This window comes from Ursus arctos, unplaced genomic scaffold (assembly GCF_023065955.2).
Source record: "Ursus arctos isolate Adak ecotype North America unplaced genomic scaffold, UrsArc2.0 scaffold_2, whole genome shotgun sequence".
Lineage (NCBI taxonomy): Eukaryota > Metazoa > Chordata > Mammalia > Carnivora > Ursidae > Ursus > Ursus arctos.
Window position 1 is genome coordinate 95,539,846 of NW_026622874.1, and position 23,920 is coordinate 95,563,765.

At 53.6% G+C, this 23,920-nt stretch overlaps 2 protein-coding genes across 4 annotated transcripts in view; one reads left to right on the forward strand and one right to left on the reverse strand.

The window, feature by feature from the left end:
* Positions 1-3,921, reverse strand: part of STYXL1 (serine/threonine/tyrosine interacting like 1) — a 67,794-nt gene extending 63,873 nt beyond the window's left edge. The window contains exons 1-2 of one of the 3 annotated variants that reach the window (XM_057315601.1): positions 3,732-3,889; positions 538-646 (exon numbers count right to left, since the gene is read on the reverse strand). In XM_057315601.1, coding sequence (XP_057171584.1) covers positions 538-580 — 43 coding nt within the window. In that variant the 5' untranslated portion in view covers positions 581-646; positions 3,732-3,889. Of the gene's footprint in view, positions 1-537; positions 647-3,731 lie in introns of those variants that run through there. The other 2 variants (XM_026516037.4, XM_057315600.1) reach the window with 2 other exon arrangements.
* A 26-nt stretch (positions 3,922-3,947) lies between these two features.
* MDH2 (malate dehydrogenase 2) lies at positions 3,948-19,820 on the forward strand. Its single transcript, XM_026516036.3, has 9 exons — positions 3,948-4,162; positions 9,758-9,926; positions 11,416-11,499; positions 11,979-12,088; positions 13,342-13,467; positions 16,047-16,124; positions 17,392-17,491; positions 17,841-17,992; positions 19,502-19,820. Exons 1-9 carry the CDS (start codon positions 4,097-4,099, stop codon positions 19,631-19,633), a joined length of 1,017 nt encoding a protein of 338 aa, XP_026371821.1. The 5' UTR covers positions 3,948-4,096; the 3' UTR covers positions 19,634-19,820.
* The last annotated feature ends 4,100 nt before the right edge of the window (positions 19,821-23,920 follow it).

Sequence of the window (23,920 nt, forward strand, 5' to 3'; positions counted from 1 at the left end):
CTTGTGTATGTGTGGGGTACGGCAAGAAGGGGGTCGGTGTACTTGCATATTGTGTACAAAAATATACAAGAACAGGCAAAAATGAAACCATGGTGATAGGAATGGGGAAGTAGCAGTCCTAGGGGACTGATGGAAAGGAGCACGAAGAAACTTTCTGGGACAATGAAAATGTTCTATGGATCATTTTGGGGGGTGTAAACTGTCAAAACTATCCAACAGAACACTTAAGATCTGTATGCTGCAGTGCACGTAAACTATATGGCCATAAAAATAAATCCCCTGTGTATATCCAGGTGTTCTGTGTTCAGAGATATGAATATGCGGGTGTATGTGCGTGGACAGGAGCCCGTGCGTGTAGCCCCACCTGCACATTGAGGACCTTGGTGTGGGGTCTGGGCTGCGGAAACCATGCGGACTTGGACACACAGAAAGTACACACTGCAGAATCCTAGCTCGGCCTCCACAGCTACCAGCAAATCCCTGTCTCACTGTTCATTTGCCCAGAATTTTCCCAATTGCAGTAACTGTTATCCAAACCTCGGCAACTCTCCTTGGGTCCCCATGGAGCAACTTCTCTCATTTCCTAGTTCTTGCCTGGGAAGGTGAAGGCCACGGAGTGTGAACAGCTCTCCTCAGTCAGCTGCCCCTGGAGGTGGAGGGGGGAGCTTCATGCTTTCTCCTGGAATCCACTGACCTTATCCTCTCCCACCTAAACCTTCTCTCCTTTTGGCATCTCAAAACTTTCTCCCTTCATTAGCATCCTTCTGAATGCCAACATTCACAAGCATTAGCTTTCTTGAAACAATTCAAGAAACCAGAAAACCCTTAGAATAGCTTGGCCTTGCCCTCTGAAGCTAGTGCAGGCAGAGAGGCTGGTGCTGGGCCCCAGCCTGGAAAAGTCTGAGGCTGGCTAGCTGTTAGCAAAGCAAGGAGAGGCACATGCATTTGAAATGCCCTGCACACACGCCAACCCCCCCAGGATTTGTTGGGGGCAAAGGATGCATTAGTGTTTCCTGCAGATCAAATGTGGGCAAGAGAGGTGGCCAACTAGAAGCCATCGTAAAGGGACTTTGCCCAAGGCTTGCCACCTGGAGGGACGATGGGCCATCTGCAGGCAGTACGGAATTCCAGCAACCGGGGACTGAAGGAACAATGGAAAGCAGCAAGACCGAGACATCACCACCAAGGTCAAAGGAACTGCACCACAAAAGCACCACATGGAGGATAGTCAGCTACAAACTCCCGTCTGGCTCAGAGAATACTAATAATGCCAGATGACAGGGGGACCCTTCCTGCTCCCATCTCTTCTCCTACAAACCCCACGGGTCTGAAGCCAGTCTAATGGGGGAATGAAGGGGTTGTGAGGAAGCAAGACGGGGAAAGAAGAAGCCAAGCACCCTTCCCACCAAGGGTGGGGAGCCTCAAGCAAGCTTGAGAGGGGAAGAGGAGCGGCTCTGACACTGAATCAAGTTGAGATTTGACAACTAATGTAAACTGGACATGGAGGCAATTACAGCGAGTCTGTTCTGTTGACTCAGTGTAACCCAAGAGCAAGCAAAGAAAGCAAGCATGGGCAAGACAACAAAGCTGTTTTAGGACTGCCAGGGGCTTCCTGAATGAGACCCCCACATGTTCAGTGTAACAGTCACACATGCAGAGCAGTCAGTGCACGATACAGTAGCTGTTAATACTGTTATGAACCATCTTGGGATTGAAAAGGAAGCGGATGAATGTGAGGCTGGCTTTCCTAACAGTCAAGTTGTTTGGGATGGCCTGAGTAGAGCACTTGGCAGGGAGGGGGAGGGACTCGAGCCCCCTTGTGTTGGCAGTGAGCCTGAGAATCTGTGATTCTCATTTTTCTCATGGCCTCCCCTCTCCCCTCTGCAGGGATGCCCTCAGCCCTAGCCTCTCTTGGGCATTCAATCCCACGTTTCATGTTGGAGTAATGCCCCATCTGTCCACTGATATTTCTATGTGGACAACTCACCATCACTTCCAATTCAACCCATCTAAATGGAGCTCTATCTTTTGTCTCCAGCCAGCTCTCCTTTCCCACAACCCCAAATCCCGTTTCTGCACATATATACTTCTCTCGGACTGATGTTCCTCACCCCGTTTATTCATTTCTTAAACCCAGATAGGCACAGGCGAATCAATTCTTCCCTTGAGACTGCTTCCTCATTGGCCCCACCCCCTCCATTTCTATGGCCATCATCATAATTCAGATATTTATCATCTCCTAAGATAGCCTCTGGAACAATCTCCCTGCCCTCCACCTCTTTCCATTGGAAACCTTGGCATGTCAAGGTCAGTCCAATCTTCTTCATAATGCCGGTGGCATCATAAAAGCCTCTGATAAATACTTGCTGCCCAAGGAATAAAATACAAACTTCTCAGTGAACATCTGGAGATCCTGCACAACCTGGTTTTTTGCAACCTGCTTTTTCCAGCCTTACCTAAAACTACCCAACTCTTCCAAAAGTCAGACACCCACTCTCAGCCTGGTGACGTGGTTGGACAATAAAGACTCAAGAGATGAGAGACACATCTGACCACAAGGAACTCTGAGTTCTAGTGGTAAGATAAGAGGGGTAAATAACGAACCAGGCAACAGTTAGTGATAAGATAAAGGACACTGTTCATCTGCGTGTCCCAATTCCAACAGAGAGGATCTATTCGCCATCCACAGACTCAGGTTTTCCCACCCCCAGGTTTTACTTTGGGCTCTTCTTTCTCATCTAAACACTTGAACTCCCATGCCCAGGCAAGGATCTCTCCCTCCTCTGGAGTTGAACTGTCCCACTGAGTAACTCCTTCCTGAATGTCTCCGCCTACATGTTTCATCCTGAGGTGCTTCTCACATGGCCCCACCCCAAACGCGGGTTAGAGCCACCTCCTCTGTTCCCACAGCTCCCAACTTTCTTAGTGTTGCCCCTATCACGCTGCCTGCATTTTACCTGTCTCCCCCACTAGACTCAGCTCCTTAAAAGGCAGGAAATGAGCAGATCTTGTTAAACCAATAAACTGCTGCACATCTATCCGCCCCACTTGACTGAACTTTTTGAGGAATTCTGTATACCCAGAAAACAGTTGGGGTGGGGGAAGGGAATGAAGCTTCTAATTCAACTTACATATCTAACTCATAATTCCTTGTGAGCAAGAACCATATCTTTACTTTCTGTCTGGATAAATTCAACAAATCCACTTAACTGGGCTCAGCCACAGTTTCTTCGTACCTAAAGCAGCAACAATCTGGCCGTGCTCACAGCACGGCTGCGTAAACCTCAGGAGTAGGGATCGGGTGACCATGCAAGTTACCACCTCGATACCAGTTTCCTTGTCTGTAACCCGGTGCTGCTTTCCTGTAAACTCGTAGAACAGGGCCTCGCCCGCAGTGCTGTGTCCGCCATTCTCAATGGCGGTGTCTTTGAAGGTCCTGTGCACCTTGTGGGACAAGCGCGCTGGCTGGTGGACAGTGCGGGGGAGGGGGGGTGGTGTGCACTGAAGTGACTGATTAGAGAGGACCCCATCCTCCCACACCACCCCCCAGGACTCAACCTCCTCTCCCCACTTTCCTTTCCAGAGCCTTCCAGAGCTCGGAGCCCCTCCTGCCTCCAGGAGCAGGAGAGGTGGTTTTGGCTGAGGTCTAGGGCCCGGACCGCACCCACTCCCCGGGCCTGCAGCGCGACCTTGACCCGTCTCCTTGTCAGAGCCTCTGTCTGGGGCCCCACCTGGAAATGGCTCCTCTAAGGCTGCTCCAGCCTAAATCCCGTCCTCTTCCACCTCTCTGGTGCGGACTCTCCCTACCACTGGCGACCGCGTCTCCCCCACCGGCCGCACGGAACGCGAGACCCGCTACGACCCCGCCCGGACCGCGCTCCCTGCGCGCAGGAAGCGCCCCCCGCTTTCCCCCTCCGCAGCCCAGGCAGACGTGGTACCGCGAGAGCTGGGAGGCGGGCGGGGCCGGAAGCCGGGTCACTCTCGCGAGGCCGGGCAGAGCGGAGCCGGGAGGCCCTGTGCGGTGTGGAGGTCGTTGGTGTCACCTGCCCGCCGCCAGCTCCTTCGCCTGCCGGTCCGCTCCCCGCCCGCTCCAACCATGTTCTCCGCCCTCGCCCGCCCTGCCGGCGCCGCTCTCCGCCGCAGCTTCAGCACCTCGGCCCAGGTAGGCCCGACGAGGGGCTGCCTGCAGGCGGAGGCCCCCCGGCCGGGGCCACGTGGGTTCTGGGCTCGCGAGCAGCCCTGATCCCCGGGCCAGCCTTAGACCGCAGGGTCGTCCGGTACCGACCCGCGCCTGTGGCGCCCTGGGCCGGCCCGGATACTGGGAGGGAAGTGCCGAAAGAAAACCTGGGAGAGGAAGGGGGGAAAGCCCCCCGGCTTGTCCCCCCGGACCCCCAGAGAGCCTGCACTTGGTCTGCACAGCTTCAAGGCTGAGAAGCTTTAGCTGTAGGGCCGAAAATAATTTAACGCTTGTATGCAGCTTTCCATAGTACTTTAAGCGACTTTGTTCTTGTAGCATCCGTGCAAACAACGTGTAATTATTAACTCCATAGTGCTGGCGGACTGAGATACCGAGGGTAGGGAAGTGGTCCAAGGTTACAATCATTTGGTCAGAGAACTGAAAGTCCACTCTCCTGCCCACTGTCAGTGGTTTTGGATCACCAAGCTTTCCCTCTAAGAGCGTAAAGACGCTGCCGCCTCATCAGGACCCTTTTGAAGGATCCTGCTTGCTGTGGGCGGACTGGGCCTGCCCCCCAGGTATGGTGACTGTGCCGGGCTTGGTCTGCGAGTGCTTAAGCCTAAGCTATTTTTAGTCATCCTCAAGGATGGTGGTTCTCTAAACTTCCGTGTGTGCTGTAATCACCTGAAAGCTAATGAGGAACAGCCCGGGTCCATTGAAGGAGGGTAGGACCTGCACCTTTTGTATGTTTACCAGGTGCCCCGGGTGATTCTAATATAACTAAAGTTTGAGAACCCAGGAGATACCCACATTGCGTCTTTAAGTATTGCACCCAAGAGGGAGGTGATTAGTAAAGGAGATTCCAGATTTCTGCTTTAGCTTCTGTTCTTCAGATCAGTTTCTTGTGCGTTCAGTTCATTTGGAAAATAAGTACACAAGAGCATTGAGTATCCATGCTTGCCAAGATCTGTGCTTGGTGCTGCAGGAGATACCAAGAAGAGTAAGGAGTGGCACTTGAGATAGGCCCCAAATGAGTAAACAGGGCAGGTGGAGGTGCTGAACGTCCATGCTGAGGAGTGGGGGAAGGGAACTGATCACGAACCCGTGGGATTTGCTGACAACAGACGGTTGGATGAGGGGTACCAGCATGAAGGACATGAAGACTTAGGGCTTTGAAATTGCTGAGATGGGAAAGGCCGCAGGAGGAGAGTGGATTTGGGCAAGGGGAGGATATCAGGAGCCTGGGGCTCAATCCCACAACCCTGAGATCGCGACCCAAGTGGAAGTCAAAAGAGTTGGAGGCTTAACTGACCGAGCCACCCAGGCGCTCCTGGATCCTGTATCCCTAACAGTAAAAATGTATCAAGAACACAGCCTCAGTATATTTATTTCTACAGGTGTATACAAATATATATATATGTTACAACACAAAAAATAGAACTTTAAAAACAAACCATAATAGACTTACATTATAAAGCGGACTTACAGATGAAGGAAGTGTTACCCATTTGCAAAAGTTGCTGAGCGTGTTCTGTTGACAACCAGTCTGCAGAAAAGATCAGTAAGTAAGTATGGAGACTGGTCTTCAAAGAGATCATGAGTTAATCTCTGCAATACTACAGATTGTTGTCTACATTATAAAAATTCTACCACTGAAGGACTGTGTTTTTATACATATTAACTAAATTGGTGAAACTTTGTAATATACAAATAATGCCATCACCTCAACACTGAACGCAACAGAATGAGTGAGGAGGTCATCTTATGTATCATAAGGGACTGATTCATTTAAAGACCTTAGTGAGAGCATCAGGTCAGTCTCTTTCCTTCCTTTCCTTTCCCTCCCCACCCTTCCTTCCTTTCTTGCTTTCTTTCTCTCTTTCTGTTTTCAAGTAATTCTATGTCCAGCGGGGCTCCACAGTGGAACCACTGCCCTAGTCAGCCTTGGAAGCCAGGCTGAGTAATCTAGGCATGGGGGATTTCAAGGCGACTTTTGAGTAAGGAAGTGAAATGATTAAAAGTTAATTTTCAGAAGGATGGTTTTGAGGTGGAGCTGAGGGCCTAGGGTAGATAATAGAATGGGAACGGATGGTGGGGGAGGGGGAGGTTGGGAAGATGTTTGAGATGCCAAGGCCTCCACGTCCTAACTGGGTGTCTCTAATAAGGAAAGAGGCAGGAAATAGTTCTAAGTGTTTGAATTTGGGAGAACACAGGTACTATTTGGGAACAGGGTGGGAGAGGTAGAAAGCATACATTTATTTAGACAGTTGGGCTTACGGGACTATGAGAATGCCTAATAGAGCTGGGAATGTGGGAGTTGGAATTGGAGGTCCCTGGGAGTAGAGACAAGATGTGAGAGTGATGACTGAAGTGGATGAGATTGCCAGACCTCAGTTCTGAGTTGATCTGACTAGTTGTCTTGGAAGTCAGCGTTCCCCTTACACAACACCAATTTAAAAAAAATCAAAACTGAAGTCAAGATTTTCAGTTGTATGTGCTTTTAAAGTTTACTTTTCTTAAGCAGATTACACAGTGTGGGTTTTGTTTGTTTGTGCTTGGGTTTCGGGGTTTGATAACCAAAGTCCATTACTACTAGTGGCGGTTAGTGTAGAATACGGTCTATGGGGCACCTGGGTGGCGCGGTCATTAAGCGTCTGCCTTGAGCTCAGGGCGTGATCCCAGTGTTCTGGGATCGAGCCCCACATCAGGCTCCTCCACTGGGAGCCTGCTTCTTCCTCTCCCACTCCCCCTGCTTGTGTTCCCTCTCTTGCTGGCTGTCTCTCTCTCTGTGTCAAATAAATAAAATCTTAAAAAAAAAAAAAAAAGAATACAGTCTATGGTGAGAGTATAGGGACCCAAAGCAAATGGCCGCCCGAGAGGACCACGTGTGGTGCTTCGGGTTCTTATCCCTGCTCTTTGTCTCCTTCCCTGGCAGCTGCCTGCCGGCCCAGAACAGGCTCCTCTTCTCATTTGTAAGGTTTGAGTAGAAATAAGCTCACTGAGGAGTTTTGTTTAGGCCTTGAGTGAGCCCTAGTGGTGAAGGGTACCTTTTGTATAATAAGAGTGAGCTGTAGGGCATGGCTTAGAATAGATGTTTTTTCTAAGTCTTCCCTGTTTTTTTTTTTTTTAAGCCCAAATTGAAGAATGAAGTTACCTGGGTTCGGCTTGTATCCCACGTCATCATTTGCTATCTTTTAGGGCCTGGGCGTATTACAACTTCTGTGCCTCAGTTCCTCATTCGTAAAATGAGTCCGTTAGTGTTACTTAATGGAGTTCAGAGAATCAGATAAGGAAAGACGTAGCTCGGGGCGCCTGGATGGCACAGCGGTTAAGCGTCTGCCTTCGGCTCCGGCGTGATCCCTGTGTTCTGGGATCGAGCCCCACATCAGGCTCCTCTGCTATAAGCCTGCTTCTTCCTCTCCCACTCCCCCTGCTTGTGTTCCCTCTCTCGCTGGCTGTCTCTCTCTGTCAAATAAATAAAATCTTTAAAAAAAAAAAAAAGGAAAGACGTAGCTCAGTACCAGCCACAGAGCAGACCTGACAAATGGCCTTCGGCTACCAGAAGCTTCGGCTACCATTTTGCTTCTGGTGTTCCGAGTGGGTGAGGTTGCTGGATGGTCTGAGTTTCAGGTGAAGTCCTACTATATAATAAATTCTGCCCCTCGTGGGAAAGGTTACCAAGAGGTAGTCACGGACTTATTTTTGGAAGTGGCTGGGGTGGGGATGGCTCTAAGTCTGATTTGGTCATCATCTTTCACAGACTCTACTTCCTCCTTAAATGACGGTGTTCTCAGGGCTCTGTCCCTAGTCCCCCTGTCACTGTGTTCCCTTTTGTGCTTCGTCCATATCTCTGGCTACCATTAATCCCAGTGCAGATGCATAAGACCTCCAGACCAAGCCTTTAGCCTACTGCGCACATGTGTGTGTCGGATGTTTTAAGGGGCTCAGACCCAGCATGTAAAACGGAACTCATTATCCTTTCTTCCAAACCCATTACCCCCTCTTCCCCAGTTCCCTCTCTTGCTTAAAGGCAGTGCTGTCTACTCAAGCCAGCAAGCTGTCATCCCAGGTTCCTCTCTCCGTTCCCCATCTGGATGGAAGGGGAGGGGGGTGGCTGAATCCCTTGTCCCATCCATCCTTCTTGCTTGCCTAGGTCCCACCCTTGAGTCATGCTTGGACTATTGCAGTAGTCTCCCTGCCTCCATTCTTGGATGTTTCCAGGCCATCTTCCATTCTGCCTCATATCTTTTTAAAACACAGTTCTGGACATGTTTTTCCCGGCTTCTAAGGCCTTTCATCAGTTCCCCATTGCCCAGAAGGACCAGATAGACTGTGCTAGGCTCTCAGCTTTGGCCCTACCTTCTTCATTCTCCGCGTGCGTCCAGCAATTCCCAAGCCATTGAGGACTGCTTCCCTTCACTAGGCCATACTCCATAGCTCCTCCCCCTAGCATCCATCTGGTAAACTGCTGCCCCTCCTTCAAAACCCCCTGTCACACTTAATTGTCTCCTAGTGTCTACCTCCGTGGCACTTGTCACACTAGATGCTGTTTATTCAATTTGCCCGCCTTTCGGTGTGCAGGTCTTGTCGTTGGCGCTAGCAAGTCAGTCTGGCATGCAGCAGGTAGGAAGTCCAGTGCCTGTTGAATTGGAGGTGAGACTTAAAGATGAGTTAGCCCCTTTGGAAGACAGTCTGGCACTTTCTCGAAGATTAAGTGTGGAATTACCATGTGACTCCTCAATCCCACTCCTTGGTATAAGAAAAAGCGATTAGGTGATGCCGGTCATTAGATGTACTTAGGCCTGAAGTGGCTGTCAAAGCTCAAATCTTTCGATTTTTAGTTCCAGTAAGGTGACCGATAAACTGATAGAAATTCTTCTAGCTCCAGGCTTCTAGATGCTAACAAGGCAGTTAAGTCTCTTAGCTGTGTCACTTTTTAACTCTTCCCTGTAGCTGATATGGCCCGAGCCACCTGCTGCTTGTTCTGCCTAGAGTCACTCGGAGGTCGGGTTGGAAATACAGAGGCCCGAAGCCTGTCCTACTTCTAGGAGCCTGGCCCTCTGTGGGCTTTCTTAGTCCAGCGGGTGATCCTGATAGACCCCGAAGTATGGGCGCAAGCAGCTGAGGCTGCAGGTCTGACCTAACTGCGGGGAAGGAGCCTTCCGAAACACACAGCCCTCCTGAGGCTGCGTGCCCCTCCCCCCCCAGCACCTCCTTTCCCTGGTCCCCCCCAGAGCCAGCAGGGCTCCTCCCCATTCACAGTGACCAGCCTGTTGGTAGGTGCTTGATAGGTGCTCAGTAGGGAAAGCTGCCTGAGTAAAGCTTGTTCGTCTTTCGGGGGTGTTTGAATAGGACCCCGACTGTCACAACATCTGTGGACATAGTTCCCTGTTTCCCTGAGATAATAAGCCTCTATGCTTCTGAAGGAAACCGGGCCTTGGGACCGGTAGGAATGTGACGCTGGTGTCTCCTTTGGCACCGCAGCAATGAGAGGCCCAGTGCAGTGTTCTCTAGGCTATTGTGTGACTACTTCTAATACTGATTCTGTATTAAGAGTCCTTTCTCTGTGCCTCTTTTTAGAACAATGCTAAAGTAGCCGTGCTGGGGGCTTCCGGTGGAATCGGGCAGCCCCTTGCGCTTCTCCTCAAGAACAGTCCCTTAGTGAGCCGCCTGACCCTCTACGATATTGCTCATACGCCCGGAGTGGCCGCAGACCTGAGCCACATCGAGACCAGAGCCACCGTGAAAGGTACTGGACACGCTGAGCCTGGAGACTCTGCTCTCCTTCTCCCCGGTAGACCAGGGTCCAAGCGATAGAACACAGCTCTTCGGTGAAAGTAGATCAGAGACTCGGGGTTTCCACATACACAAATGCCTACGTCTTTTTGGACTTGAGCCTGTCAGAATTTAAATAGCATTGTCTTTCAGAAAAACAAAGGTGATCTAATCTTCCCATTTTTAATTTTTTTTCTAATTTGGAAAATAATAGGATGGGGAAGGAGAACTTCCAGGGACTTCTGGAGCTTGGGGAACCGTAGGAATGCTGTTCCCTGTGGGCTGCAGGTTGCCTTCCCATGCCATGGGCCAGCTCCTCTGCCAGCTTCTCTTAAGCACAGCCTTCTTAGGGAAGAGTGTGCTTCTCCTGTCAGGCAAACATGTGATTGTCATCCAAGAAATAATCCGTCATTATCCTGGTTATTTTACCTTTACTTTATAGCAGTATTTGTCCATGTCGCCAAGTTCTTGATTAAATCATTTTTAAAGCCGCACTGTAATTTACCATTTAGTATATTATCTATACTATCGGCCACTGGGCAATTTCCTGTTTCGCTCTCCTTTAAACACAGATACATAAGCTATGACGAACATCTTCATCTTTACATCTTGTTTCTGAGAAGCCCAAAAGTAGAATTAGTAGGTATGACTGTGTTAAAGCTTTTACTGTGAAGTCCCAAATTACGGTCCAGAAAGGTGTAGTAATTTCTGTCTCTGCTGGCAGTGCGTGAGAACGCCCTGCGGGATGGTATTCCCACACGTCCCCAGCCGGCGGGCGCCCCTCGAGAGGCCAGCTGTCAGCTTGTACGTTTCTGTGCCTTCCGTCATCTCTGAATTTGTTTGCTCGTTTTCTTTTGGAGCTTTTGAAAGCTCCTGAAATAAGGAGAAAGTCCAAATCAAAGCAGAGTTTGGTCATCAGAGCGAATTTCCCTTGCAACCTTTGAAAGTAGACCTTTTTTCCCCTCAGATGATAGGAATAAACAAGGAGAGACCAATACTTAGAGTCCGTGTTTATCAGCACCACGATTTCCTCACTTGGCTTTCAGTGTGTCTTCTGATCTGACCCTGAGATGGGGCTTTTGTTAGGACGACTGGGCGGTGGGTGGAGGAATAGGCAGCTCTTAGAACTGGAGCCAGGAAGGGCCTGACAGGTGCTAGCGGGTCAGATAAAGGCAAGTGGCTGAACTTGGTATGGTGGCGAGGGTGGGGTGGCTAGAGGGTTGATCCGTTCCACCAGGGCAAGCGGTGGGGGGAAACCCAGGCTGTTGGAGGCTGGAAGGGTCAGACCCGCGGGCAGCGGTGGTCAGGAAGCACTTCATAGGTGGGCCATGCAGCCCTCCTAGAGGCCTGCGGTCAGCACTGGACCCAGCAGGGGCTGTCTTCCCCCGGCTCCGTCCCCACAGATGTGCTCGCCTCTCCAGATCAGAGAAGGTGAACTTGCTCTCTGCTGGGGGGTTGTCTAGGCTACCTCGGACCTGAGCAGCTTCCGGATTGCCTGAAAGGCTGCGATGTGGTGGTTATCCCAGCAGGAGTCCCAAGAAAACCAGGTGTGTGTTTGGAAGCCTTGTCTCACGTCTCCCTGCCAGTCAGGCGGGGACATGGTTTTCCGTTACACGGGATCGAGTCAGCGTCTCTGTGGCAGAGAATTCCACAGGCTCCCCAGTCCCTGTGGGATAGAGAGGAATCCCTTTCTTGGCCTGGCACGTGTCTGCACCCTGCCCGGTCTGCTGCTCCCGTGCACGCTATCTGCCCGCAGTGCCCTTCGTCCGCCTGCTGCTCGGAAGCTCCTACTCATCCTCGAGGACCCTCCTCACATATCTCCCTCCCTGAGCCCCCTCCCCACACCCCAGCCCCTCCACGAGCCTCTGTGAGCACTTGTCACACTAGCTTGTTTCTCCTGCAAGATAGATGGTCGTGAAAGCTGTCCCGCTCCCGTTTGGTTTCCCCGTAACAACTGACAGCCCGGGGCGCGCACTGGGCGACTCGCTCCGTGCTTTGTGAACATCTTGAATTGGATCGTTCTCAGGCATGACCCGGGATGACCTGTTCAACACCAACGCCTCCATTGTGGCCACCCTGACGGCTGCCTGCGCCCAGCACTGCCCCGAGGCCATGATCTGCATCATTTCCAATCCGGTGAGTGCCGCGGCCCGGTAGTCCGCTCACGCCGCACCGGAAGCCCCCAGTGAGCAGCAGGAGGCGGAGGTGCTTACAGGGACCAGAGTCCGATAAAGGGGTAGCAGCGGACGCATGCACCGCATGAACCAAGTGTGAATTCCGGCCTGGTTTTCCCACCACTTGTGTGCCTTTGGGCACATCACTCAAATCCCTTCCCGTCTCTGTGTCTTAGTTTCTCCTCCTGCAAAGTCCAATCTCGAACCTCCATTCAGCCCTGATTGTGGTGGCCCGTGAACTTCTTTTACTCTGTGCTACTGGGGGTTCACAGTTCCTGGTTCCCCATCAGGCTTGCTCAGCCACCCCAGGCCCTGCTCCTAGGATTTTATGGGGAGCTTCTCCTTTGATCCCGAAAGCGCATGTGCTGTACCCACCCCTCCACCCCCTCCCCCCAAGAAGACCGCGGCGACCTGCACGCCTCCCCAGCAGCCCTTTGGGTTGCAGTTACCCGCTGGGGTAAGGTTCTGAGGTACTTCAGAGGGGTAACCTCTGAGGCTCAGGCTCAGGGTGGAAGCGTTGACCGATCCACACACAGAGCTGTTGCCAGGGCTTCTGAGGAGCCGCCCCCCAACTAGCTCACCCTCGGGGCAGCCGGTCAGCAGCAGGGAGCAGCCCTGCCTTTGCTGGGACGCTAACCTAGCGGCTGACTCGGATCCCGCGGTTGTGTTGGGCCTTTATTGGGCTCTCTGTGCGCCAGGCGCTGTGTCAGCACGGGCTGTAAAGTCCCGTAACCTTCACGGCCTCAGGAGGTGGTCGTCTCTGCCGTGAGGAAACCACATGCGGGGAGCTGGGGAGATGTGCCCAGGCTTCCCTCGCAGGGTGGCTGAGGGGTTGGCCCTGCACTGTGCGGGGGTTTGTTCGGGTGTCAGCCCCAGCGGGAGCGGGTTGTGTCCTGCGGGGCCAGCCTCTCGGGTTAGGTTGACAGCTGGAAGGTCATATGCACATCGGAACCAGGGGAGGGGGGGCCCTACGGGGGGTCCTACGGGAGGAGCATTGTGCCTCCATGAAGGGTTTTTTGTGGGGGGTGGAGAATAGGAAGTCGGCCCACTGTGACCTGTTCACCGCGAGGGCAGCTTGCCTGTATGCAAAGCTACCGAGGCAGCTTGGCCTGTTAGGACTTGTTCAAGGTCTGGGGAAGAGAGGTTTCCGTCTGTGGCACGTCTCTCCTCTCGGGATGAGGGCAAGTTCCTCCTCTCTCTTGCATTTAAAACCAGGTTAACTCCACCATCCCAATCGCAACGGAAGTTTTCAAGAAACACGGAGCATACAACCCCAATAAAATCTTCGGGGTGACGACCCTGGACATTGTCAGAGCCAACACTTTCATTGCGGAACTGAAGGTAAAGGTGTTCTTCAGGCTTCCTTCTGGCCGCGCTTGGTTGATGGGTGGGCGTAGGAGACTAGGGAGTCTTCGGTGCTCCTGGAGTGGCCCCTGTGGGGGAGAGTAGCTCTCAGGTTTCCTTGGGGGATCCACACAGACCCCTTCAGGTGTAAACTGCAGCCAGCTGGTGTCTTGACTCCGCTCCCTCTCTGTCCTCCCTGGTGCATCGAGTGTGTGGGCTTTTTCCCGATTTCTCGCTGGCTCAACTGGACTGTGCTCTCTAAGCTCATTACCTCTGAAAACTAGAACTAACAGGATTTACCTGCTAATCATTAGATAAATGATACAGTCGGCAAACCTGAAGAATTTGGGAACATTCCTGAAGTCCCGATATGTCAGGATCTGGTCCCTGGCCTGTAGTTCTGACTGCAGTTGGCTGCGGCTCGCTGGGCCACCGACCGGGCCGCTGGGCCCGTGCTGGGGTGGGGGGTTGGCACCAGCACCAGCTCCGGTGTCCTCAGTCCCTCTCGCAGCTCAGTTGTAAACCTTGGGGTGTGGATCCAGCAGAACCACTTCCTCTGGCCTGTGGAAGTGTCCCTGTTGAGCTTCAGGCCAGTTTTTGCAGGCTTTGCAGATGAGGGGGCTTCTCTGAAGTAGGAACAGTTATCCTGCACACACGAGACCATTGACCTTGATCGTCCTTGCCCGTGCGCCAGACAGGTCCGCTTCTGGAGCGTGGTGCCCTGCTTTTGTTCACGCTGTGGCATGTCGTCAGCTCCTCTCCTAGGGTCAGGGGTCCCAGAGATCCAGAAGACAGGGCCAGGCCTTGGGATTCAAGAGCCAGTGTAACTGGATAAGCAGCTGGGCGTGGTTGTTTGAGTCAGGACAGGCTTTCCCAAAGAGCTTGCACTCCCACTGAGGCCAACCAAGGACAGGCCGGGACGGTGGGGCTTGGGCCTCCTGGGGCTCACGGCCCAGCTTTCTGGAAGCCACAGTGCTCATTCTCTCTGGGCTCTTGGGGACCAAAGCACCCCATCTCCCCTGGGCCCCTGGTCCTGCTGTGACACGCTAGCTGCACATGGCTATTTAAATTACTTAGAATTACAGAAAATTAGAAATTCGTATCCTCCATTGCACTGGCCACATTCAGATGCTCGATAGCCCCATGTGGCTCCTGTGTTTTCGCAGAAAGTTTGACTGGACAGTGCAGTCGTAGCCTGGGAACTTCTGCTGTTTGGGGGATCTTGGCTCCTGGCAGAGAACCTAGTGCTTGTCAAGCTTCAGTTAAGTGAATTGTCCTCTCCCTCAGGCTGTCTGGCATTCTGGGAAAATCCTGAATTGTATCAGGAATGAAAGTTGGCCCTTAAAGCTCCAGTATCTGGAGCTCCAGTATCCTCAGTCCTCTTGGCCATCTTCTGCCCCCTTTGCCACCTTCTCTTGGCTTTTCTGCTGATGTGATACGTGTTCTTTATGCCCCCAGGCCTTTCCTCTTTCTGCTCCTTTTGCCTAGAATACGCTTCCTTTGGCAGAGTCCTGCTGCTGCTTCCCAGATGAAGTTACGTCTGTCCCAGAAAGCCTCTCCAGGGCTGATGAAGTGCTCCCCCCCTTGCTTCCAGGGCCACCCCATGTGGCCATTTCCACACAGCACACAGGGACGTCTCTTGTCCCCAATTGACAATATAGGTCTCAAAAGCAGGGGCTCCATCTGTCCATGCCCATGTCTCTGGTGACCGGCACACCGCCTTGGCACGTAGGCGCCGCCATGTGAGCTCCCCGCTCCATGGACTTGGTCCTGCTGAGTCTGCCCATTCTCAACGCTGGGTCTCCCTTCCTGGACAAGGGGTGTTCCTGACAGGGCTGCTCTCTTTAGCAGCTGTGGCATTTGGGGAAGGGGGCATCATTGGGGGACTGCTCTCATCCCTCCCATAACTCCCACCAGATTCTCTTTTTTTTTCCTTTTTTTGACCGTCTTAAGAAATACCTGGTCCGTAGATTTGTGGGGTTGTTGTGCCTCTGGTTTAACTAATGAATCAGCCTCTCCTATTAAGCCCTGACAAAGAACCATGGTGTTTTGACCCCTTACAGCTCAGTTTTATTCTGTCCTCATCACAGTTTGAGTTGACAGACTTCTCACCCCCGGGTTTTCTGGAATTGTTCTTGAATGTTGCTCTGCAGTGAGGGGGAGGGAATTGGGCTCGTTCTCTGTGACCGAGTGTGGGGACGTGAATCTGGGCTGATGCATGGGAAATGACCTTAGCTCCGGGGAAGAGGACTGTCCTCTGATTCTCAGAAGATATCAGACTGACAGGGACCAGTGGGGGGACCCCACAAGGGGGCAGTTTTCTGCTCACTATAAAGGAAGACCCTCATAGTAACCACACCAGGTGACGCGTACTCCGCACCTCACCGTCCAGCTGGTGTTCCACGCGGGAGGTGGGGCTGTGGTAGGAGATCTGAACACAGCTGGACTCGGGCCTCTGTGGTTTCTTTGTTCTGACTGCTGTGGATTTTGCCAGTATTGGTGCTTTAGGTGAATATGACATAGTTTTTGCTCAAAGAGCTTTAAAAATTAACAAAGCTTCATACTTTGGTGGCCAGGGTTTGGATCCCGCTCGAGTCAATGTTCCTGTCATTGGCGGCCATGCCGGGAAGACCATCATCCCCCTGATCTCGCAGGTGAGTGTGTCACCTGGGCAGGAAGCTATAAGATCAGGAACGCCATTAAGAGGTTCCAGCTCGAGGTGCTGAAGACAGACTGACGAAGAAGAAACATCCATCGTATTTTGAGAGGATTCCCGCTATGGATACAGCCCCAGCCGTTGTTGGGGGAGGGGGGCGGTTCATGAGTGGCCTGCGGGACTGTGGTCAGGCTCCAGCACTTCGGGGGTCCACCCCTGTGGGAGTGAGTGCGGTCAGAAGGTGCTCACAGCGGCCAGCTCCCAGCACGCAGCGAAAACTGCTGCAGGAAACCACCGAATTCCTGGTTGGGTGAGAACAGGCAAAGCCTCTTTGTTTAAAAGCGAGTAGAGGGGCGCCCAGCTGGCTCCGTCAGTAGAGCCCACGACCCTTGATCTTGGCTCTGTGAGTTTGAGCCCCACGCTGGGTGTAGAGATGACTTAAAAATGAAATCTTTAAGAAAACAAATTTTAAAAAAATGAGTAGAGACAAGGTGAACACCACTGAGAATAACATATATTAAGTCCGTGTCCTGACCCCCTGAGTGTAGTGCACTGAGAAGGACACAAAACCTTTGTGCCGTTCTTGCCAGAAGTGCATAACCTTATGAGCAGAGCACGAGGAAACCTTTTATAAATCTAAATTGATGGACATTCTACAAAACGAGCGGTCAGTCCTCTTGCCAAGCGTCCGGGAAGACAGGACTGCTAGGGAATGGGCCGACATGGGGTCCTGGATGGGAACTGGGACAGAAAAGGGACAGCAGTGGGGAAATGGGTGACATTTGAGTAAGGTCTGTAGTTAATGTATCGATGATAATTTCCCGATCTTCATAATTGCACTGTGGTTATGTAAGATGCTAACATTGGGGTAAGCTGGGTGAGGGAAATTTTGTGCTATTTTTACAACTTTTCTCTAAGTCTAAAATTAGTCCAAAATATTAAAAATTCTTTAAAAATGAGTAGGGATGGGGCGGGCAGGGTTGGCGCCTGGCTGGCTCAGTTGGTGAAGCACGCGACTCTTTTTAATCTGAGGGTCATGAGTTCAAGCCCCATGTTGGGTGTGGAGCCTACTTTTAAAGGGCATGGGGGGCGGTAAGGGCCCCACTATACCTCCCAACAAAGTTGACTTTTTCTTTACAGCAGAGTTGGTCTCGGTTTCCCGTGTAGCGGCAGTGCGGGGGGCGTCTGCCACGAGCAGGGGAGGGGGGGGTGTGTGGGAGTGGTGGCAGCACCCACTCACGTGGTCCCTGTGGCTTCACCCACAGTGCACTCCCAAGGTGGACCTTCCCCAGGACCAGCTGACAGCTGTCACTGGGCGGATCCAGGAGGCCGGCACAGAGGTGGTGAAGGCCAAAGCTGGAGCAGGTGGGTTCTCGGGGGCGGCCCCCAGGTGGGGTGCTAATGCTGAAGGCCCCGCTGCGGTTCCCAGTTGAAGACCGGAAGGGCCAGGCAGACAGCGAATGCTTTTCTCGGCTTCCTGGCTAAGCCAGCCCGGTGGCAGGGGGCAGCCGGGCTTTGTGGAGTGGCGTGGCGTTGGAGGTTGGCAGTGCTGGTTCCGTGCCATTCATGAGTTTGTAAAATTAAGAGATGCCGACCTAAATTCTTCGCAGCTAAAGCTGAAGGTTTTGCAGCTGCTTTGCTTAGCTGGCCGGGCAGGCTCGCCCGGATCTTCAGTCGCAGGGCTAGCTTGGCTAAGCCGCCTGTGTCCTCCTAGGCTCAGCCACTCTGTCCATGGCCTACGCCGGCGCCCGATTTGTCTTCTCCCTTGTGGATGCGATGAACGGAAAGGAAGGCGTCGTCGAGTGTTCCTTCGTGAAGTCCCAAGAAGCAGACTGTGCCTATTTCTCCACCCCATTACTGCTGGGGGTACGTATCCTGAAGGGTGGGTCTTGTGACAGTGGAAGCGGGCACGTTCTCTATACTTAAGATTGGGAGTCCTGGCCTGTCTGCTCCGTAATTCAGTTTTCCCCTGTGCAGTGACTGCATCCCAGTGCCTGGGCTGTGCTGGGGGTTTTGAAGGTGGGCGCACATCCCAGAATTAAGAGCAGGAAGAAACCTGAGACTGGGGGTGGGAAGCCACTGGCCTGTGACTCTCCTTCCCCGTGGATCGACCAGCTGGTCAGCGGCTGACTCTGTTTCTTGCTGAGACGCTTGCTTGCTCCACGGCAAGGCAGCCATGGACAGTTCTGAAGGAGAACCTCCCTCCACCAGCCCGCATACTGTACCCTCCGGGTCATACTTGTTCCTTGTCCTACCTTGGGGCCTGCTGAACCCAATTCCTCTTCCAAGGAGGCCCGGAGAGTTGCTGAGCTGTGAGATTTTCCTGCTTCCCTGCTCTGCCCCCGCGAGTTTTCTTCCTGGAGCGTGCTGTAGGTTGTCCCCTTGAAGCGGTGGCGTCTAGGACAGACCCCATCTGGTCACATTGCTTGGCTTTGGCCAGGCTGTTTCAGAGGCAGCTGTCTAGTCTGGTGACTCTTCCTGAGTGTTCGGGGAGCCGACACTGCCAGGTCTCTGTCACACATGCCATCCAGCCAGCTTTCCATTTCTGATGTGCAGGCAGCCACTGACATCAGAGAGGTGCTTGCCTTCATCTGCCCAGAATGAAACAGTCTGGCGACGTGCCCAGCCACCCAGAGGCGCTTCCCACAGAAGCCCTGCGCTGATGTCCAAAGATCCCTGAGAAAATGGCCCCGGGCCTCAGGGACCCCGTGTGGTGGAGAGACAGACACTAAGGAGACTAATTCCGGGACTGGTGTGGCATGGCTGTGTGCGGTGTGGGTCAGGGAGGGCTCTCCGGGGAGGCGGCCCAGAAGCCGCGACTGCCAGCTCAGACACACGGGCTTAGCCGTGGGGGTGACCCAGTGAACAGACACCTGCTATTTTCCTGATGTCTCACGTCTTCCTACTTGATTACATTGGACTTGGGTAGATATTACCAGGTTGGCAAAAGATGAGAACCCAAAAGTATGCTCCGTGTCGGGAAGAATAACCTTCAGTGCTGCTAAGGATTGCGTGCTCCGAGTGCCAGGCCGCCCGCGTGTGTTCTCATGGCCTCCTTTGGGGTGGAGAGCACACCTGTTTTCTAGATAAGGAAACCGCCTTGGCCCAGGTGCACACAGTGAGTGCCGGGGTCCGGATCGCAGCCGGGGGTGGCCTGCCTGAAGCCCGGGCTCCAGGCACAGCTCACGCCATCTCGGGTGGCCAGGCTCCCTCGGCCAGCTGCCAGCTGCCAGGTGGGTGGGCTGGGCAGGGTCATGAAGTTACATGTCAGGTTTTCCTGAACAGCCTCGTTCATGGAAACCTGTTGTAAAATTTACAGTACTTTCAACGATCCTTAATTTTTAAATTGTCCCTTTATCCTCTCGTCTCCTTCAGAAAAAGGGCATTGAGAAGAATCTGGGCATCGGCAAGATCTCCCCTTTCGAAGAGAAGATGATAGCGGAAGCCATTCCTGAGCTGCAGGCCTCCATCAAGAAGGGAGAGGAGTTCGTGAAGAACATGAAATGAGAGGGCAGCCAGCGAGCGGTCCGTTTCCCTAACTTATGAAGGCATCATGTCCCTATAAAGCCATGTCCCGCCCCTCGTGTTTGAGTTGTGTTAACCACGAGTGTCATGTTAGCGTCGCCGTCCCTTCCAAATCGCGGGCCCGTCTGCGGGCGCAGCAATAAAAGCAGGCTTTGATTTTCTTTTTCAAGGTCTCTGCAAGTGTGCTTTCTTGCCCGTTCAAGCTGGCTTCAGAGGGCTGTCTGGCGTCTCCATCGTGAATCAGAACGAGATGTTATTTAAATATCAGGCTGACGCGTGATGGTTTCATCAGTAGTTTCAAGAAAGTCTGAAAAATTTGTCAGTAGCTGTTCCTCCCAACCCTGCTCGGCACCATTGCCTCCCTCCGCTGTGCAAGCCAAGGGAAGGCTCGGCTCCGGCCTGATTCCTCAGTGTCCCGGGGTGACAGCTGGTGGCACGTGCCCAGCCGCCCTTTACGGTCCCTGGTTCCTCCCATGTGGTGGTTTCTGGCTCAGCGTACAGCTCTGTCTTCTACGTCGGAGCTGCCTTGGCTGACCTCTGTCCCGCTCCGAATCTCCTCCTCCCCTGCCCAGCCCCGTGTCCAGGGACGGGGGCCACCCTAGGCCGGCTTGCGGTGAAGGCTGGAGCAGGGGCAGAAATCACAGCTGCCGTGGCAGCGTGGGGGACACAGGAAGGCTGGCTTCCTGTCAGGGCCTAAACAGGAACTTGGTTGTATTCTCTGGACTTAGGGTAAATGTGGGGAGTTAGAGCGTGACCTGTTCCTTGGAAGGGGAAACTGAGAGCCCCGCACCTGAGACGGAACTTGGTGTCAGGTGATGACCTTCCAGTGACCGGGTGAAAGGACAGTTGGGGGCAGAGCTCTGCCCTGGGCAGGACACTCCTCTACCTACAGCAGCTTTTCCTGAAAACTAAAATGGGTGTTATCATTATGACATCATTTTTTTTTTTATAAGAGTAACAGGCATCCTCTGTTTAAAACCTAAAACGTAGCCAAAAAAGAAAGCAGGAAGATACCGGGCGATGATATTTGTCCTTGTAATTTTGCTTATTTCGTAAGTTGAGATAGCCATTTTGTAGCCCCCTCCTCTGGTGAAACTCCCCCCCCCCCATCTAATTGCTTTAAAGCCATTTTCTGTGTCATCCGTCATCCTCTCTCCCTGCCACCTTTCTGTGGTTGACGAGGCTCCGCTGGGGGCTTCTCCCTCAGCTGCAGGGCCCGGCTGGCCTGGCACATTCGAGACGGGGGCTCACATGCGGCTGGTGTGTAGGGGACGCTGGGGCATCCAGGCTTGTCATTCTGCACGGGGCCCCTGCTGCAGAGCGGGCAGATCTCTTACTTGACAGCTCAGGGTTCCCGAAATCGGAAAAGCAGGCACTGCCCAGCAGTAGGACAGGCCCAGAACCAGCCCCATCCTCAAGGTGGAAGCAAGTCCCTGGGCAGCCCCAGGCTTGTGGTGGGAGGGGACCAGCCATGCAAGGACGGGAGTCCCAGGAAGGCCTGGTTCTTTGGGGGCCAACTTTGGAGACGAGCTACCACCATAAGCACGGGTGTATTTTCCCTTATCGCTTGGCATAATGGGGTCATCTTTATGGGGAGCCCACGGTAACGACTCCGAGTCACTGCTGTTGGATAATTAGGTTGCTGAGGGTTTCACTACTGTAAAGAGCACAGCTCTGGACATCGCTTTTGGACTAATTCCTCCCGGTAGTTCTATGTGTGAAAAGCCACGCTAACTCTCTCTGGGGTCATTCGCTATGTCGTGGGATCCTTGCAGCAACCCTGGCAGGCGGGGCCTAGTACGGGTTACTCAGAGCAGGTTGTCCTGTTCAGAAAGGTCAGTGCCTATCTCTGCCTACCAGGGGTCACGACACGGGGCCTCCCAAACAAGATGCAGCTTCCTGACACCCCCCCCCCCCCCGCGCAGAAGTTCTGACCTAACAGTCTGAGAAGGGGGTGGCCAAGAATGGAAGACACAGCAGGCTCTTCCAGGATATGCTAGGGAAGGGGGGCGGGGGGTGGCCCACCATGCTTCCGACACTGGCTACCCCGGAGCTCTTTTCTACTATATAGGCCTCCTGCCGTTCAGAGCTCAAGTCTGGTACCTGAGAGCCCGTGAGAAGAGTGCAGATAAAGTGCAGGACTCGGGACCAGGTTCTTTCTGGATATTTTGGCAGAAAAGGGGAGAAAGGGAGAGGCCCTGTGGAAGATATTCGGGAGGGAGGAGGAGCATTTGAGCTGGCCCTGCGGGCTGGCAGGCAGAGCAAGACGGGCCTGTCTGGCAGCCGCAGGAGTGGCTGGGCTGAAGAGAATGGGCCCAAGCTGGGCTTGAGGAAAGGCCAAATGTTTGGCTTGCAGCCGAGGGCACAGGAGGAGGCAATGGAACTATTCTGGGGACGGTCCGGAATGCCAGGCTGAAGAGCTTGGACCTCCTTCTGTGGAAGTGGGGACAGGGATGGTGACACGATCCCAGGGTGTGACTCAGTAGCCTGGGGTGGGGCCCAGGGAACACCCTTGCTCCAGGCCTGCAGGCTGTCCTCTAGGCAGGAAAGCTGCAGCGGCAGGGCTCACTCAGGACGCCCAGCAGCAGAGCTGAGGGCCCAAAATAGGGTGGCAGTGAGTGGGAGGGAAGGGATGACAGGGACACGGAGACAAAGCAGCATCTCCCAGCCCCGTTCCCACCACGCAGAAGTCCATCAGCCAGTTAATGGGGAGGGTTAAGCTAACTGCGCCCCTGCTTTCAAGCTCCAGTGATCCCCGCCTCTGGCCGCCTCCTGACACATGACTCCTGTCCCCCTCAGCGAGGAACAAAAACGCAGGGGTTGGGTGTATGGTGTTAATGACCATATGAGCTGGCTGAGGCCTTTGCTGGGGGAGGCCAAGAACCAGACTTCAGAGAGCAGAGGGACGCCCGGTGCGGAAGCTGCACGGAGGGTAATGACATGGCTGAGGACTTGGTCCTGCAAAGGGACCGCGTGTGAGTCCGGGGTAGACACAGCGCAGTTGGCTAATTATAAAGCGAGCCGAGTAGGGCGTCCTCGCTGCTACGGCAGAGGGGCTGAACAGCTGAACCTGGAATGACCCTGAGCCCGCTTAGGAGGGACTTAGGCGCAGCCCCCCCTGCAGTTCCCCCAAGTTGCCTGGAGAGGGAGCTACTGCAAAGCGGCTGCTAGGGACCGTCCGGTTAGGGGGCAGAGTGAGGATTAGCATTCCAGAGCCAAATCGGGCTCTCTGCTCTGTCTCGATTTTTGCTCCCGCAGATCTGAGCGGTGGCCGCCTCTAACAGGGGGAAAGGAGTGGGGAGCGAGCCCTGGGAGGTCTGTGGAAACCGGCAATAGACAGGGAGGTGGTGGCCGGAGACGGTGGGGGGAGGGGGAATCTGTGGAAGAAACAGCCCCTTCCCCATTAACCTGGCCCAAGACTCAAGGCCCTGCCCCCGAGTTGGCTGAGCAGCAGGGAAGAGAAAGCAGATCCGTTAACCAGGTAACCTTGGGCTCCTCCGGTCTGCAGTGCCCTGTGCGGGCAGCAAGGGCAGGCCACTTCTCTGGCACCCCGAGGAGCGGGTGATCCATTAACCCAAACCCAGGGTGGACAGAGGCTGTGGGCTGGCCAGGAGAGGAAAGCCCCAGAACCCCGCCAGGCCCTGCAAGGAGATGGCCCGGGGCTTGCCCGAGTTCCCACGCAGTGCTTTCTGGACCTCTCCAGTGTCTACTCCCCTGGGGCTTCAGACAGAGCTCCTCAGTTAACCCACTTTCAGAGGCCACCCCACATCCTCCCCCAGCCTGCCCTCCTGGGCCTGTGGGCTCACTACCTGAGGCAAACTCCTAAAAGCCGCCAGAGCTGGCCAACCAGAAATGTGTTCTTGCAGGCCCTTTCTTTCCTTCTGGATGCTTAACGAAATTACCTCAGAAAATCCAGTAGGCCACCAGAACGGGATGCCCCGAGTAGGGCCAGGTGGGTTGATCTTTGCCTGGTTTTGCACCAGTACAGCTAATCTGGTTGTGACGTAAATGCCTGAACCAACTTGTGCAGAGCTTCTGTCCTTAAGTCTGCTAACCCCTCCCCTGGGCCTCCCCACCGGTGAAGGGGTAACGCCCGGTGGCATGACATCTCCCCAACCGACAAGCCGGTGCCAAAGTGCTTTTGGTGGTGAAACATTCTAATAGCACCCTGGAGTAGGGGGCCCTTCTGTAGAGGAATCCGAGAATGAGGCTGGAGAACAGGCTCACCACCCCAGCACAGCGCCCCCTGGTGATGCTGAACGCCACGCC

Excerpts from the sequence above, each read along its gene's own strand:
- MDH2 (XM_026516036.3), top strand. The coding sequence starts at position 4,097 with ATGTTCTCCGCCCTCGCCCGCCCTGCCGGCGCCGCTCTCCGCCGCAGC. Across the intron at positions 4,163-9,757 it reads GCTTCAGCACCTCGGCCCAG|AACAATGCTAAAGTAGCCGT; the intron begins GTAGGCCCGACG and ends GCCTCTTTTTAG. Across the intron at positions 16,125-17,391 it reads TCATCCCCCTGATCTCGCAG|TGCACTCCCAAGGTGGACCT; the intron begins GTGAGTGTGTCA and ends CTTCACCCACAG.